The following is a 15,963-nucleotide window of genomic DNA, read 5'->3' as shown; positions in this document are numbered from 1 at the left end:
GAATGCCACGGACACTTTCTGCAGGATGAAAGATTACGGGTTTCTGCCGACGGTTGAGTCCTGCAATGCCTACATTAGCTCTTTGCTTCATCTCCATAGAGTTGATGTTGCTTTTGCGTTCTATAGAGAAATGCGTCGGTATCGGATTTCGCCGAATGTTTTTACTCTTAATATGGTGATTTGTGGGTATTGTAAATTGGGGAAAGTAGATAAGGCTGCTGAGGTTTTTGGTGAGATGGAGAACATGGGTGTCAGCCCGACTGTTGTGTCTTATAATACGTTGATATCGGGGTACTGCGATAAGGGTATTTTGAGCATGGCTATGAACCTTAAAATTCTGATGGGGAAGAATGGGGTGCAGCCAAATGTGATTACTTTTAACACCCTTATTGACGGGTTCTGCAAAGATGGGAAATTGCACGAAGCAAATAAACTTTTCAGCGAAATGAAGGCGATAAAGTTGGATCCGAATACTGTAACCTACAATACTTTGATAAATGGGTACAGCCAAGAGGGTAATTCGGAGATGGGCGGTAGGCTTTATGAGGAGATGTTAAGGAACCGAGTGAAGGCTGATATCCTGACTTATAATTCCTTAATTTTGGGTCTATGCAAGGAGGGCAAGACCAAGAAAGCTGCACATCTGGTTAAAGAGCTTGATAAGAAGAAGTTAATTCCAAATTCATCTACCTTTTCTGCCCTTATTAGTGGGCAATGTCTGAGGAAAAACTCCGACAGTGCCTTTCAACTGTATAAAAGCATGGTAAGGAGCGGCTGCACTCCTAATGGACATGTTTTTCAGATGTTGATAAGTATTTTCTGCAAGAATGAGGATTTCGATGGAGGAGCTGAAGTCCTGAGAGAAATGTTTGACAGATTCGTGGTTCCTGATTTGGATGTCTTCTATAAGCTTTGTGCAGGACTATGCCGGGTCGGGAAAGAGAAATTGGTAATGTTGTTATGCTCTGAGATGGAAGCAAGGCGCCTTGTACCTGAAGGTTTTGACAGAAATAAGATTATCTGCTCTGGACTAACGAATGAGAGCAAAGCATTTGGAGCTGACTTATAACATTCAAAAACTCCATTTCTTTTTCACGTATCAAGCGAGGCCTAGTTTTACAGAGAATGTGGCACGTACATTTCGTCATAGGGTATAACTTTTTTATTTGTATTTGCTAATATCAGATAAGATATTTGCATATAAAGTTAAACTTCGTTATCTTATCTTTTAGTTGGGATTTCTGCAAAACCTTGTCAAGCTTCATATTCAATTAGTAGGGTCGTCTGTAAAAATAGTTTCGTTTGATTTAAAAAGCAGTTCAATGAATTCCCATTTTCCTATGGCGTCATTCCACTGTTGTTGATAGATGAGGCGTCTTTTTTTTGGTAGAAAAGATAGATGTGTTTACAACAGACATGATCGTTTTACTTAATAAATTCGATGCGCAATATCTCAGCTAAAATTGTTTATGATAATTCAGATGCTGGTTCCGAAAGGCATCAATCCTGCTGAGGTCTGTGTTTGATATTTTGCAAAAATCGTCTAGCTGATATTTTTACTGCACGATAGGAAATTCAACTCAGTTTCATTGCTAAATACAATTGAAAAAGAAGATGCGCAACAGTTTCGAACTTGATGTGATTCAGTTGTCATGTGTTGCATTGTAGCTAATTTTGACATGTCTCACTCTCATCTACTTTAAGGTTACATAGGGGGTGGCAATTAAGCACAGATTTTTGTTCCTCCTGCTGGATGTGCCGAATATCTCAGTCATGTCAAGTTCTTCTGGTGTAGCACCATCAGGAAGTTTCCAGTCAAAGTGGTACAATAATTGTGCAAGTGCTAGTTCAATATTTGCGCAAGCAAATGAAATGCCTGGGCAATTTCTTCTCCCAGTCCCAAATGGAACAAATTCGAAGTTTTTACCTTTGAAATCAATGGAAGAACCAATGAACCTCTCTGGCTGAAAACAATTTGCATTACTCCAAACTCCTGGGTCTCTTCCTATGCCCAGACATTGATAATGAATTTTGCTTTATCTGGTATCTCATATCCAAGAATTTTGCAGCTCTCTTGATTCTCTTGTGATCAAGGGAGCTGAGGGTGGGGGAATAATCGAAGTGTTTCTTTGACATCGAATTTCAGGTAATCCAATTTCTGAGTGTCGGCTTCTTTGACTTTCCTCTTTTCTCCCATCAGTTGTCCTATCTCAGCTTGTGCCTTCTCCATTACTCTTGGGTTTCTTAGTAGTTCTGCCATGGCCCATTCTAAGGTAGCTGTGGCGGTTCCAGTGCATGCCGCAAATATATCCTAGAAAGCATTTGAATCAACATTGAGTTACACCTAGTATAGTGATCTCATCATAATTTCATGAAAGAATCTAGTCTGTTAAAAAAAAAAAAAATTAAAAATGTAGATAAGAATACAGAAGTACAGAAGTCTGAAGATTGTACCAAAATCACAGCTTTATGTGATGGGATGTGATTTCAAATTTGAAACATCAACTATATCTTCCTCACCGGTTTCATTGTCCTTGTCCGTATTGTTTGTTGATTTATTCTTCAAGTGATGATCACTAATAATGTCATCAAGAATCTTGTCTTTTTTTTTTTTTTTTGGTATATTTTCTGCATTGCAGAAGGCGGGCCTTGGCACTGTGGTGGGAGCGCTTGCGTTTGCACCTGAGATTCAAGGTTCGAATCCCGGAAACGGCCTCTCCTTCGGGGGGTAAGGCCGCGTACATATGGAATTGAGCTTTCTCCCGAGCCTGTTATAGTACGGGAGCCTCTTTGGCACTGGGGTCCGCCTTTTTATATTTTCTGCATTGCAGGCTTCATTCCAGTCAGAGTACTAAGGAACTGAACAGAAGGGAACAAATCAGCCACCGTAAAGCCTGAATTAATTGTCACTAATTCCTCGAGTAATGACAAGGATATGTCTTGTCCTCTCTCCTCTGCACTTCTTACCAAATGCTGCCTTCGAAGTCGCAGAATTTGTCAAGGAAACAGACACTTACTCATGTTGAGGGGAAGGCCATGGGAAGAATAGATTTCAAATGAGGTTCCATGCTACTTCTTCTCCTACTGAACTTTAATGGCAATTTTATTAAGCTGCCATGTCTAGCATACTTTTCTGGGCTTCCAACTGAACATCAAGAAAAATAAATGTATTGGCATTTTCATTAAGTACATCCCAGTAGATTGTGGGTGAGTGGATTGAAGTGGAAAACCCAAACAAAGAAAGAACAAGAAAATCTGTTACAAACTTGCAACTCTTAAGTTTTTCCCTTGCTTTTTTTGGGTGATTGATTGGAAACTATTTAAGGTTCACTCCACTTTCTCATTCCCATGTTGTTCTTTGATGCACATACTGTTAATTACAATGTAGTTTTCTCAAACACATAAATATAATATACTTTATTTATTGCATTGGTGGCCACGGGAAAACCACTAACTAAGGTTTTAAAGCTTTTGCAAAGGTTTTGTTAACCTATGCTACTTATTTCTGCTCACAAATTAACACATACTATCCAATTTGATGTTCTAATCATTAAATACAGGGGACAAACGGGGTGGCAATTGTGTAAAGATTGTTTTTCATCCTACTGGTTGCGCCGAAAGATCCGGTCATGTCAAGTTCTTCTGGTTTGGCACCATTGGGAAGCTTCCAGCAAAAATGGTGCAACATATGAGCAAGTGCTAGTTCAATATTCGCGGAAGCAAACGATATACCAGGACACATTCTCCTTCCAGCACCAAATGGAAGAAACTCCCTTTGAAATCAATGGAAGAATCAATGAATCTCTCTGGATGAAAGCAATCAGGATTGCTCCAGATTTCTGGATCTCTCCCTAGTGCCCAAACGTTGACTATTACTTTTGCCTTTTCGGGGACTTTGTATCCGAAAATTTCACATCTTTCCCTTGATTCTCTGGGGACCAAGGGACGTGGAGGGTGTAGCTAAAGTGTTTCTTTGACTGTCAATTTCATGTAATCCAATTTGTGAATGCCTGTCTCTTCCACTCTCTGCTTACCTCCGAACACCTGTCGCACCTCGGCTTGTGCCTTGTTCATCACTCTCTGGTTTCTCAGCAGCTCTGTCATAGCCCATTCTAAGGTAATTGCTGCAGTTTCACTGCCTGCTGCAAACATGTCCTGCACAATGTTTGAAGTGCATTAAGTAACATATCTGCAAAATATTTATTTCACCTTGAATTTTATGCAAAACAATCTCTGTTTTTCTTTTCTTTTTGATAAAATGAAAAAAAGTAAACAAGCACTTCTATTTGTCCCGAGGGAGTTTTAAGCCCATTCAGATGTGTCGACATGTTGTAAGCCAAAACGCCTTTTTGTTTTTTTTTTTTCAACTTTTTGTTATAGAAAAATGGTGACTACATATAAATATCGATTTAAAAAGAGTAGGTTTTTGAGTAAGAATAGCGTTGCAGAACATTTCCCAAGACGAATAAGAAATCTTATAATAAAAGAAGCGCAGTTGTCTAAAAAAATAACATACCGAAATCACAAATCTAACGTGATCAGTCGTGAGTCTGAATTTTAACTCGTTCGATTCTCGGAGTGTCTCGTTCACTTTGTGGATTCGAGTTTTCAATTTAATGTGAAATGTAACATTTTCTGATAGTTTTTTACTGTAGCAGAAAAGTTAGATGTGACATTTTTAGATAAATTTTTACTGTATAAATTTAAAACTGAAAACTCGAATCAGTGAAATGAACGAACTCTCGTCACATCAACTAAATCTCTCTCATGAAATGATTGATCATCCTTGCTCTCCGTGGGCTTAATCTTGTAGTCATGGTCACTAATAATTTCATCAAGAATCTTGGCAAGTTTCTGGTGTGCTCTCTTCACTTTAAGCCCCATTCCAATGATGAAATTTACATTCAAATTCAAAAAAAGTTTAAATTCAAGTTACAAAATTTGAGTTTGAACTTTAGTTTTAATTTGAGTTTTAACTTGAGTTTTGGATTAAAATCTGAGTTTAAGTTCCTGCTTAAACTCAAGTTCTTAAACTTAAACTCAAGTTAATTAACAGTATTTTCTATTCTTAAACACAAACTTAAATTAGAGTCTCAACTCAAATCATACTCAAAAACATCTTAACTCAAATCAAGATCTGAACTCAAGTCATCCTAACTCAAAAAATGCAAATGAACAAACCCTAAGAAACTCAACAGAAGGGAACAAATCAACCACATGAAATCCTGAACCAAGTGCTAGTAGTTCCTTAACTAACGATGCAAATTCCTCTTGAGCTCTACAATTCTTTCCAAAAGCAGCCCTTGAAATCACAACATTTGTGAAGGAAACAAACATCTCTCAAAGGTTGATGGGAACTCCATTAGAAGAGTAGATGGATTCAACAAGGTTCCAAGCTTCTTCTTCTCTTATCGATCGAAATGATTGGACACGCTTTGCATTCAAAAGCTATGAGGCGCAAACTTTCCGCATTTGTCGCCAATATTCGCCGTAAGGCGAGAAGACAACACCCAGATGATCGTGTGAAATCATCTTAACTATAAGAGTGCTTGGCCTTTGGGCAAAAACAAGCTCATTTGTGTGCAACACCTCTCTTGCTACTTCTGGTGATGAAATCACTATAGCCAAAACCTCACCCAACTCTAGCTTCATAATGGGTCCATATTTTTTTTGCCAAGTTTCTCAAGGCATAATGCGGCAGTGGACCGGCTGGACCAGCTAACTGATGCCAGTTTCCGATAACCGAAAGCTTCCAAGGTTGTGGGGGTGACTTAGAAATTGGACTTTTGGTTGTAGAACTCTTGAAAAACATCAGAAGTAGAAATAGCAAGAACAAGAGAAGAGTGGAAACAAGATGGATGGAAGAGAATTGGATTGTCATTAGGAATTTAGAAAGAGAAACTAATAAATAAACATACCTTTCTCTCCCCTCTCTCTCTCCTTCTTTTACCTTTCATTTGGCTTGTAAGCCCTTGTTTCAGCTCGACAACCCCAAACATGTAAGTGCCTAATGCTAGGTCTTTTTCCTGTCCATAGTTCATAAGGGGTTTTGGTTACTGTTTTGCTTGGAACCCTGCTAAGGATATAAACTGCAGTCTTTGATGCTTTTCCCCAAAGCGATTCTTGGAGAAAGACGATATAATTATCTGGAATCGCACTTCTCGTTTCTCTAGTAGATCTCTTAATGACACTTCTTAAGGTTGTTGAGTTTGCTCTATAGGTGTTGTAGGGGAAACCTCATTGTTGTCTTGTTCTGGAACAATGTTAGGAACAAGAGTCTAATCATTGTTATTTTATACTGGAGTTGCATCTTGGAAAATGGCAGGAATAACAGCCTGGTCATTGCCAATAGCAATGTTGGGAAGAGAAACAAAATCCTCTTCCTCAAGACAACATTCCTTATTTTATCTCCCCCCCCCCCCCCCCCCCAAACTCAATATCCTTAAGGAATCTCCCGTTTCCCGTTTCAAAGAAGGACCTAGTGGTGGGATCGTAAAACTTAAAGCCCCGAGAGCGTTCAGTGTATCCAACAAAATAGCAACTAACCGTTCTTGAGTCAAGTTTCTTTTCATTTGGCTTGTAAGCCCTTGCTTCAGCTGGACAACCCCAAACATGTAAGTGTCTAATGCTAGGTCTTTTTTCCTGTCCATAGTTCATAAGGGGTTTTGGTTACTGCTTTGCTTGGAACCCTATTAAGGATATAAACTGTAATCTTTGATGCTTCTCCCCAAAGCGATTCTTGGAAAAAGACGATTTAATCATCTGGAATCGCACTTTGATACTCAGATAGCTTTAACTTTAGTGCCTTGAGTTTCCCAGCGAGATTAGACATCTCCATAATGTACTCCCTTATGTTCCCTTTTCCTTTATACTGCATGAAAATGAGTTTTGCCAAAACATTACTTGTTTCCACATTTTCATTCTTGGTAAAATATTGCTCAATTTCTGTGAGGAACTTCTTGGCATTAGTGCTCTCAGTAATAGAGCCCCAAAACGCTTCCGGAATGGGGCGTTTCATGATCATTAGACTCATGCGGTTAGAGCGAACCCACTTCTCAATTTTATCCGTGTTCGGATTTTCTGTAATGGAAGTGGGTCGCTCGATCCTTAGCGCATCGTCTAAGTCCATACAGCCGAGAACGATTTCCACGTTCTCTTTCCAGATCTTGAAATTCGTCTCATTCAGCATTGGGATCATACTTATTTGTGCAGAAACATTAGCAGCAATAGCAGAAACTGAATAGAGAACAAAATAAAACAACATACTCACAATCAACATTCATGTCATACATAAGCATAATTAAAGAATAAAAATGCACATATGACATAAATAAACAATCCGAAGGATGGTGGGCCCATTTCAAGATACCTAGCACAACACTGATATTTAGTCTTTAGACCAGAAATATCAGCCTGTAAGTGGTACTCTCCGTGCAGTAATCAAATATTGACAATAAATCCTGTCAAACAATATCCTTCCTTTGGGCCGACTATTGTTCACATGAAAAACCTTATAATTGGCACATATTTATTACCACATGTATACCCATTATTTAGCCAAATAATAACCTTCCTTTGGGCCGATCAATATTCACATAAATAACAGGCATACACATCTTTATATTCTAAAATAAATTAACATCCACAACAGAGGTTACTTTGACAACAATATTATTTCAATCAATTTATTTTCAAATACATGACAATTAAGTGCAATAATGATTAAATGAAACAAAATAAGGAACCGGAATTTCATTTTATTCAATTAAATCTTTAATTAATTTGCACTTAATTTCTTAATGGGTTAAAAATTGCCAAAAATCTCTAAAATTGGGTTTAAATAAACCCAATATTGCCAAAACATTGGCAATTATCCTTCTTTATGGCAACAAGTAATAACCTACGGCCCTTACTTCAAATGCACAAGCTCAATCGGGCATGTGCCTCCCTTTTCTGTCACGGCCCAAAATGGGCCCATGTCCCTTTTTTTTTTGTAGTTCTAGGCCGAAGCACAGAACTTTGGGAACCTTAGGGTCGCGATCACGACCCATCCCCAGATCTGGCGGCTGTCAGGCCGCCACTTCATGCAGCTATGGTTGTACACCATGGCTGTCCTGTCACCGGTGCGGCCAGAGGACTACGACCAGTCGTCCATAGTGCCGGCGACGGTAGATGTGACCGCCGGCCATGAAGAAGTTTTTTTTTCTTTTCCTTATGCAGCGGCCAAGGCCACCGCTGTTCGTCATCTCGCCCAAGTTTCCTCAGCAGGCTACGGCTAGCCCGTCAGTGTGGCCCAATGGTCGCGCCCAAGTTTCCTCAGCACCGGTGGCCAAGGCTGCCACTGGCCACAACCTTTAATCTAAAAAAAAAAATTCTAGAAATCCTATTTTACCAAATTTTCTTAATTCCTTATTTTTCCATAAAATCAAATTTTGTGAATAACTATTAATCCGAAAATTATTCAACAAATTCTGATCAAAATCAATCACCAAAAATTCATATGATTATCAATATACATGCTTTTCTCATCAAAATAAAGCATATCATAAATTCTATAGATAAAAGTAAAATCATATGAATCAATCAACATGATGTTCTACCAGAGATATTGGAGATGAGAAGTCTCTCAATAATTTAGTGTGATGACCACTCTGATACCACTTATTGGATCTTTAAATCCTTATCAAGAATCATTACACCAAATTACTAAGAAAATAGGTTAGAACAAATACTTGTCTCCATTGGCGCAGCCTTAATCTCCAGTAGAAATCTTTAAGACAACGAGCATGTCGAGTTATTGTCTTCCTTAGACAAATCACTAGATTCTTGAATGGGGTGTTTTCTCTCTGGATAGGGAAAAAGGAAAACGGCCGAATGATTTGACGTATTGGGGACCATAACCTAAGTTTCTTTATATACTGCCCCATTAGGCTCCCATTTAACCTAATTGGGTCAATATTGGGTATCCACCCATTTAGTCCATACCCAGTTAGGAGACTATTGGGCTCTCCACAATTAGACCAATTAATTAGCTCAATTAATTAAAAAGCATTAATATAATTATTATAAATATGTGGCCCATAATTATTATTAGGAAATATAATTTCCTAACAATCTCCCACTTAGGCTACATATGATTCCTAACACAATTATATCATACATAATTCATTAGGCATGCAACTGTATGCTATTTATCCTTAGTTTCCACTTACGGTACAATCTGGTCCATCTCTTATATTAGCATGGGATCATGGTGACTTTTGTCACTTTCAAAATGCAACTAAACCTTCCATGGTCACCATACCAACATATTCAATGACACAAATCGAGTATGGATGAGTGGCATGGAAATTACATGTAATGTGATCTCTAACATGCCTATTTCTAACTAGTCCTGCTTTATTCTTTATGAGATCAATCCGTAATTTTCAAAACATAATGCAAAATTACAAACAGAAAATTAACACATTCAGAGGGAAAACTATAAAACTATAAATCCATCTTCTTTATTCGGCAGAAAATAAACAAATAAATGTTTATGTCATAGAACATCCAAAAATCAACTCCCACTAAACCATAGTATCCTCAAACAAAATAACACTCATATGAGCAGTGTGCTCGTGAAAGGCCTTGGGCGTTAAGTTCTTGGTTAGCGGATCCGCAAGCATGGAGTTTGTCCCTATGTGTTCTATCAAAATCTAACCCTTCTGAACTCTTTCTTTAACAACTAGAAACTTGATATCAATATGCTTTGATTTCGTAGAGCTTCTGTTGTTATTGGAATACAACACTGCCGATTTGTTGTCACAGAATATCTTTAACGGCCTTTCAATACCATTAACCACATGCAGTCTCGTGACAAAGTTTCGCAACTACATCTCATGATTAGATGCCTCATAACAGGCTATGAACTCTGTAGCCATAGTAGAAGAAGCTATGAGTGACTTAAAAATTGGACTTTTGATTTTAGAACTCTTGAAAAACATCAGAAGTAGAAATAGCAAGAACAAGATGAGGTGGAAACAAGACGGATGAAAGAGAATTGGATCGTCATTAGGAATTTAGAAAGAGAAACTAATAAATAAACATACCTTTCTCTCCCCTTCTTTTTAACATTGACATTGATGAGCAGTTAGGTGAAAGGGAGCTCCAACTGATAGTATATAGCACATATTTTTATAACGTCGTATGTCTTCTTTTTAATCTTAATATCATTTATATTTTTATATTTTTATAATTTAAAATAAAATGATTATTATCACCTACCATCTAAACTTTAAAGTCTCTTAGTTTGCTCCTCCGAGTTTTAAAAACTCTACTTAACTCATTTGTTAGAATTTTTGTTAAATACAAATAAAAAAAAAGTAATATAGTCACATGCTCTTTTTATTTTAATATCACTTAAAAGTAAACGGATAAAAATACATGATCACAGTTAACCCTTTTTTTTTCAATTTGATTTTAATAAAAATTCATACATAAGGGCTTAACTGAGACTTATCTAAAATTCAAGGGACAAAATGAGAGTTTTTAAAATTTAGAGGGTAAATTGAAAATGACACTAAAGTTTAGGGCACCACTGGTAATAATCTAAAATAAAATTTTTAAGTAGTTAAAAGATGTTGACAGTTTAATAGTTAATTTGTACATGCTAATAATGGTTCGACTATAAGTCCAAATCAACCCGTTCGGCCATATATGATTTGATTTAGTTTGATTTATTTTAAAAATGTCAAACGGACCAAATCAATCAAAAACAAATTATATTTGATTTATTTTAATTCAGCTGATTGTTTTTCTATACAAATCAATCAAACCGACTATGAATACATGTCCTATTGATAATAATGTCTCAGATTCAAGTCAATCTTTTTATAATAAGTGGGATATAGCAACAGTTCAATTTGGGAGGGATTTGTAATCCACTTAGATATCCCTTGGCTCTCCAAGATCTTGGATAGATATGTCATCCTCTGCACTTGCAACCCTTTATCGTTAACAAAAACACAACAAACAACTAAACACAACTCAAGTAAAATGTAATATGTGTACATATAATAATCGACAAATATAAAAATAATGGATAAAAATCTTATGATTTTTTCTTTAAACCAATATCATGAATTTTTTTTCTTCAAACCTAACCCTTGAACACTTACGCACCCCTGATATCTTCTCTATTATGATATAGATATGTCGAATCATTTTATAAAAAGCTTTAAACAAGAAAACTAACCGACAGCAGAAAATGCATGCCCAACACTAATGAAAGCATATTTGTGAAAATCACCTTAAACATGATCATGCTCGCAAGGACGGTGAATGTCATAAACATAACGTAGCACACAGGAGATGTAACCGCTATATTGAAGGTGTCAAAGACCTGAAAAGATGCATCCAAATCAGAATTCATCCATCGATCTCTTGATGGGAGTGTATCACTATTATTAATCACTCACGACGAGGAGCGAATCTGTTTTAAAGATACTTCGGTTTCATTTGACGACGTTCTTCTGAATATTGATATTGTGCTTTTACATATTTTGTTGATGTAATTTGTGTTTTCAATTGTCTAATTTTATTGTCTCATATTTCCATTAATCTTTTTGTTTCGTTTTCTATTATTATATTTTTCTGACATTTAGACTTGGTTCTGGGAATAGTTTTGTGGTGTAACAAAAGAAAACCAATAGTTTTACTCTTAGCCACAGAAGTAGAGTACAAAATAACAAGCTCAGGGAAACACATAGGTGATATAATTGGTAAAAAACTTACACCATTCAATTGCTTACGCAATGTCACTTTATTACGATTTTAAACTTTAGTTATATCTATTGTTTCATAAAAAGAAAGTATCTGGGAGTGTATTACTACTTTCTTGAATAAAAGGTCATGTTACAAGAAGCAATAGAAATGCACCACGTCAAAATAGATGATCAAGTTACAGTCTTGTTCACCAAAGAATTGAACATCGAATGAGCTCCAAAAGTTTCAAAGTCAACCCAACATGCAAAGAAAAATGTGAAGAAAGCCACATGCTTCGTAAATTTTGGAGGCAAGTCTACTACTGCCTATATGTAAGGCATTCACCCAATGATGAAGCACCAAGAAGTGAGAAAAATACTTTATGACATGAGTGCAGTGCTTATAAAGAGTGGTCTTCCTTCTCTGTCTTATAGTGGAAGAGTTCTTTAGGTGACGTTTGTTTTGAGAGTTTTGTCTGATTTAAGATCATGGTTCGTGATTCTATTACAGTGTTTTTCTCTCACAAAAAATTTAAATTTTAAAAATCAGAATTATGAACTATAGTTCTGAACCTACGAATCAAATGTCACCTTAATCTTTTATTTCTTTCCCTGTGTGCCGAGAGCTAGTTTATATAACTAGTTGTTTTTACGATATATTTCTGAGAGAGAATTTGGCCTCTTGTAGTGGTGGTTATTTGTAAATAGAAGTTGTTATACTACCCAAGTGTTAGGTTCAACATATATGCCATCACAGGCTTATTATTATTATTATTATTATTTTCCCTCAAAACAAACAAAAAGATCTCATTTTAGATGAAATAGTACTCGCTTGAAATACAAACAGGATTCGCACTCACATAATTGACATTCTAATTCAATAGCTCTACTTAAGATGAGGTATAATAGTAGTGGAAACTAAGTAAAGATCATCCCTCCTTCTACAGGTTATTCCATATACGTCAGACATGTCAAGTTCTTCTCCTTTGGCACCATGTGGTAGTCCCCAGTCAAAGTGGTACAACATTTGAGCAAGTATTAGTTCAACATTTGCGAAAGCTAATGTTATGCCGGGACACATTCTCCTCCCAGCCCCAAATGGGAGAAACTCAAAGTTTGTTCCTCTCAAATCAATGGAAGAACCAATGAACCTCTCTGGCTGAAAGCATTCAGCATTGTCCCAAACTTCTGGATCTCTTCCTAGTGCCCATGCATTGACTGCCACTCGCGATTTCGACGGAATCTCGTAACCTAAAATTACGCATCTTTTCCTTGATTCTCTTGCTACAAAGGGAACTGGAGGGTGTAATCGGAGTGTTTCTTTCACAATGCATTTCATATAATCCAACTTCTGAATGTCACTCTCTTTGACTTTCCCCTTTCCTCCTACGACTTCTCTTACCTCGGCTTGTGCCTTCTCCAGTATTTTTGGATTCTTCACTAGTTCCGACATTGCCCATTCTAAGGTAGTTGCTGCAGTTTCACTTCCTGCTGCAAAGATATCCTGGAAAGTTCGAAACTAACACAAGTTACACCTTCCAAATTGTCACTCTTATACCCAGTTTTGTGCATAGGATTGAGGCAAAGGCAAGGCAAAGTAAGTAACAGATATAAAATAGTGCTATAGAATCTCAACTCTTTTACTGTTGTCATCTCTTCAATCTGTTAACATTAATAGACAAAGCATTTCTATTTGTTCCCATGGGGTTTCAACTCACACTATGATGTGTCAACTTTTAATAGGCTAAAATACCACTTTCAGCACTTTTTAAAAAAAAATTGGGGCCCACATACACGAATCAATTAAGATGAGTAGGTTTTAAGTAGGAATGAGGTTATATAACATTTTCTTAATAGACGTGATAATTTTTAAACACTTACGTACATATTAATAAAAGAATGACAATTCACATATCACATCAGTTAGTATTAAAAAGTCAGAATATGCAAAAGAAAAAATGAGCATAGAGTTCAAAAGATCATACCAGAATCACAAGTTTTATATGGTTGGTCGTGATTTCAAATTTTTGATCATTCAATTTCTGGACTTCCAGAAGCACATCAACCAGATCTTGCTTATCTTCCTCATCAACCTTGCTTGTGGAATCATGCTTCATCTTATGCTCATCAATAATGTCGTCAAGAATCTGGTACAATTTTTTTTGCATCCTCATAAGTCTAGGCTTCAAACCGGTCATGTAACTAAGAAACTTAATCGAAGGGAAGCAATCTGGCACAGTAAAGCCAGTACTAAGTGTTACTAACTCCTTCACAGATGCTATAAATTCATCTTCATCTTTGCATTTCTTATGGAACGCCGCCCTCGCAATCATGCCATTTGTAACCAAAAACAGCGTCTTGCTGAGGTTGATAGGTACTTGTTGATGAGAAGACGAGGATATGGACTCGATAAATCTCGAAGCCTCTTCTTCTCGTAACGATTGGAAAGACTGAACTCGCTTAGCACTAAGTAGCTCCATGACGCAAACTTTGCGCATATGTCTCCAGTATTCTCCGTAAGGAGAGACAATAAGACCCGGATGATCAGATGCCACTACTTCAAACCCAATGGTTTTTGGTCTTTGAGCAAAAGCAAGCTCATGAGTCTGCAAAACCTCTCTGGCTGCTTCTACTGAGGAAACTATAAATGTCAAAGCCTCGCCTAGTTCTAATTTCATGACTGGTCCATATTTCTTCGACAAGTCTCTGAAAGATCGATGGTGTAGCGGCGAACCAATCAACTGATGCAAGTTTCCGATAAAAGGAAGCTTCCATGGTCCTGGGGGTAGCTTAGAAGCTGAACTTTTTTGTGTTTTGAATCTTTTCCAAAATATCAGGAGTGGAAATAAGAAGAGGAGAAGTATAAGAACAAGGTGAAATATGGAGAGTTGGTACATTATTGTGTTTGGATATGTATTTGTACGCAAATTAGTCGAAGCAATACTACATAAGCTAGTTCTTCATCAACTTTCCTTGTTGGAATTGTTTGACGGCCCAAGAAATAATGTAGAACTATCCCTGACGTAGAAACATTACAAGAAATCAATTTGGCTTTAAGACCTCTTCTTGCTGTGGGGGGGAGGGGAAACAAGGATTTTTAAAGCCAAAAGCTATGCAAACGTTGTAAGTAATGTCCAAAAAGCAACGATTATTTTAAACCAGCAATTTACTAAATCTATATGCATGTAGCTCAAATCACACAGCTTGATATATTTAAGTTTTTTTTTTTTTTTTTTTTTACTGATAAAAAATTTAAAAAATAATTATCAGCGAGGGGAAAAAAGAAACTGAATGCATGATAGAGTTTTTCTTTTTTCTTTTTTGTTTTTTTTTTTCCTTTTGGATTAATGGATTATAGACCATCGGTAATTAGTATGATTTTATCAGAATAATATGGTGTTGCACTAACATAAAAGAAAATAATCGAAACTAGTGTTATTGTTTGAAAAAAAATTTAGTGCTATAAAAAATTTTTGAAAAAGAAAAGAAACTGCACTATACTTTTTGTTAAAGCAATGATCGGTAAAGTTGAGTTATGTTGTTGTACAAAACAATTAGCTGCTTCAGAAGCTTTTGTCCATTATTTTGGTGAGTGTTATTTTGCGCAGTTTCTTTTTTTTCTGTTTTTTTGAAACGTCCATGAACTGATTTTAATTTTTTTTTTTTTTTTTTTGAAATCTTATAAAATTTTGACGCCTCGCAATTCAAGATTCAATTATGATCAATGGTGGAGCCACTCATAGCTGAGTGAACCCATGTTAATGTACCCCAGTCAATTCATACAATATTCTTTTTGAAAAATTTGAGTTACACTCCACATATTATATAAATTCCAAACTCCAAACTTACAGAAGACAAATTATCTACGTACTCATGACAGAAAATGGACAAACTACTCTTATAAGAACAACATGCAATTGGTGCAGGCAAAAATAAAAATAAAAATATAAATCAACTGACTATAAAAATTTTAACGTCATTTAGAAGAATTCTTTCGCAAAGGCTTAGTTTAGTAGTGCTGTAGATTTTGAAAAATGTTACAAAAAACAGCTGAGTGTTTGGTAAACTATAATTATAGTAGCTATACTAATTCCAAAATCAATGTAATAGTATTTGGTAAATTATGAGGTTGAATTACTGTAGATAGTTAAAAATTACGACTATATTATATTATACTATAATATAATATATATAATTACAATATAATATATATTTATCA

The 15,963-nt window shown here is 36.3% G+C and overlaps 3 protein-coding genes and 1 pseudogene across 3 annotated transcripts in view; 1 reads left to right on the top strand and 3 right to left on the bottom strand.

The window, feature by feature from the left end:
* LOC112093018 (pentatricopeptide repeat-containing protein At4g26680, mitochondrial) overlaps positions 1-1,272 on the top strand; it is a 2,156-nt gene extending 884 nt beyond the window's left edge. Inside the window, exon 2 of the mRNA XM_024170569.1 lies at positions 1-1,272. Coding sequence (XP_024026337.1) covers positions 1-1,069 — 1,069 coding nt within the window. The 3' untranslated portion in view covers positions 1,070-1,272.
* Positions 1,273-3,550: 2,278 nt separating this feature from the next.
* On the bottom strand, positions 3,551-5,881 carry LOC112093014 (annotated as a pseudogene).
* Positions 5,882-6,754: 873 nt separating this feature from the next.
* On the bottom strand, positions 6,755-7,550 carry LOC112093013. Its single transcript, XM_024170556.1, has 2 exons — positions 7,547-7,550; positions 6,755-7,236 (listed from the first exon to the last, which is right to left on the bottom strand). The coding sequence occupies exons 1-2, from the start codon at positions 7,548-7,550 to the stop codon at positions 6,755-6,757; spliced, it is 486 nt and encodes a 161-aa protein (XP_024026324.1).
* Positions 7,551-12,484: 4,934 nt separating this feature from the next.
* LOC21397422 (premnaspirodiene oxygenase) overlaps positions 12,485-15,963 on the bottom strand; it is a 5,341-nt gene continuing 1,862 nt past the window's right edge. Inside the window, exons 2-3 of the mRNA XM_010105788.2 lie at positions 13,730-14,762; positions 12,485-13,248 (exon numbers count right to left, since the gene is read on the bottom strand). Of these exons, the coding sequence (XP_010104090.1) occupies positions 12,631-13,248; positions 13,730-14,641 (1,530 nt within the window). The 5' untranslated portion in view covers positions 14,642-14,762 and the 3' untranslated portion in view covers positions 12,485-12,630. The remainder of the gene's footprint in view (positions 13,249-13,729; positions 14,763-15,963) is intronic.

Source organism: Morus notabilis, unplaced genomic scaffold (assembly GCF_000414095.1).
Source record: "Morus notabilis unplaced genomic scaffold, ASM41409v2 Scaffold1206, whole genome shotgun sequence".
Lineage (NCBI taxonomy): Eukaryota > Viridiplantae > Streptophyta > Magnoliopsida > Rosales > Moraceae > Morus > Morus notabilis.
This window is presented reverse-complemented; position numbering and strand designations above follow the sequence as displayed.